General features: G+C 44.9%; 1 protein-coding gene across 3 annotated transcripts in view; it reads right to left on the reverse strand.

Annotated features, from left to right (window-relative positions):
* Window positions 1-14: 14 nt before the first annotated feature.
* The window catches only part of Pcsk5 (proprotein convertase subtilisin/kexin type 5), a 412,773-nt gene continuing 410,962 nt past the window's right edge, over window positions 15-1,825 (reverse strand). For 2 of the 3 annotated variants that reach the window (XM_021151579.2, XM_029472674.1), the window contains one exon: window positions 39-949. In XM_021151579.2, coding sequence (XP_021007238.1) covers window positions 567-949 — 383 coding nt within the window. In that variant the 3' untranslated portion in view covers window positions 39-566. Of the gene's footprint in view, window positions 950-1,825 lie in introns of all 3 variants that reach the window. The other variant, XM_021151578.2, reaches the window with a different exon arrangement.

Below are 1,825 nucleotides of genomic sequence, written 5' to 3' on the forward strand. Positions count from 1 at the left end.
TTCTTTCTTTCTTTCTTTCTTTCTTTCTTTCTTTCTTTCTTTCTTTCTTTCTTTCTTTCTTTCTTCCTTTCTTTCTTTCCACAATTGAAAGGGGAGAGACCTCCCACCCCAGCTCCAACAACTCTCTGGTTCTCCATCTCCCCTCTATTTAGTCAAATATCAGAATTCTACAAGGTAGCAGTTGTGGGGATGAGAGTGAGTCTCCAACTACAGTTTGAAAGCAGAACCCTTACAGGTCCTCTTCTCCATCCACTTTAAAAATCACGTTAGAGTGTTCAACAGATCTTAGTTCTTTTAGATTCCTGCATTTAATGTCTTGACATACCCTCGGGGAAAATGCCTTCGAATTCTCTCCTTGCAGGATCTGTTCATTGCACTCAGCTAATCAAAAGCAGCACAGCAGACTCCAGCATCCCTACATATTCAGGTTGGATGCAAGGTAAGGACAAAGCAAACACTCAGACCTCAGCCAGTGCATTGGTAGCTCCCAGCAGGCTTGAGAGCCAGGAAGGGACCAGGAAGGGATGGGAGGTGGGTGGTGGGTTTGAGATGGGAGGGGGCTCTGTTTATTGGTAAGAGTAGCTCTCATCATCGTACTCCAACTCATCATCTTCCGTCTCATCCAGCAGCCCGTACTTGAACTTCCGGTAGACTGTGCCATCTTGGCCCATATAGACGATGTCGTCCTCATCGTCCTCATCATAGTCCCGGTCCCTGTACTCAATCACCTGGTCCTCGTCAAGATAGCTGCTCCTGTAGGAGGAGTATGACACGGTGGGTTCTGCCAGCTTTTCATACCGCCCCTTTGCCACAGGTCGGCTTCGAGACTTCCGCCACACGACCGCAGCAGCCCCCAGAAGCAGTAACAGCATGGCGCCCGAGGTCACTAGCAGAGCAGTCTTGGTGTGCTCGTAGAACTCAGCCTCCCTGGCTGGAAGGATGCACTCATCTGATGGAAGGCCGTCCCAGGAGCAGCAGCAAAGGGGGAAAAAGAAACACAATTGGGAAAATCAAACTGTGAAGTGAAGAACTTTTTATATCTATTTTCTTAGGAGACAACCGCTCTACAAAAACACAGTATGTATCCTCAAGAGTCCCAGTCCATATCTGATAAAACCAACCAATGCTTCTAGAATGTTAATTAAGTGGGAAATCCAAAAGGGACCCCAGATCCCTGTTTCTTGGGCCAGTCTGTAAGGGTCCAACCTTCTCAGTGATTCTGTGACTCCTGAGAAATGGGTTTGTTTGTTTGTTTTTTCCTTTACTACTAAACAAGAACTCTGATTTTTTTTTTCCTAAAATGGAGTTATCTCTCTAACTATCTTTTAGACTGGTCCAACACGAATCTCCCACCCTTCAAGGACAGGAAAGCATCATTTATAAAGCCCACAGACTCTCAGTCATTTGTGGCCTTGGAAAAATTTGGGACCAATTTGTTGTGATAGATGAGAACTGGTTTGTAAAACAAGTGGATTTTCCAACCCGTTAACTTCAAATTCAGGTGGGATTCTGGAGGCAAATTCTCTGATCACTGTTTTTGGTTGTCTTGGATAGTCTTGGCATTCCCCGAGCAAGAAACAGAATACTCTATTATCTTAACCTTCTGACTACCATCTCAAATGACAAAGGATTTATAGCATAATTGCAAACTTTGAATTCCAGAGCCCTGCCCTTTCTTAGTCATAAGCCTCTGTTTTCAGGACTTCACTGAAAACACAGACATATGCATGCACACAAACACACACACACACACACACACACACACACACACACACACACACACACACACACTCACATCCACACAAGTTAGTTTATGATATGCCAC

The sequence above is a fragment of the Mus caroli genome, chromosome 19 (assembly GCF_900094665.2).
Source record: "Mus caroli chromosome 19, CAROLI_EIJ_v1.1, whole genome shotgun sequence".
Lineage (NCBI taxonomy): Eukaryota > Metazoa > Chordata > Mammalia > Rodentia > Muridae > Mus > Mus caroli.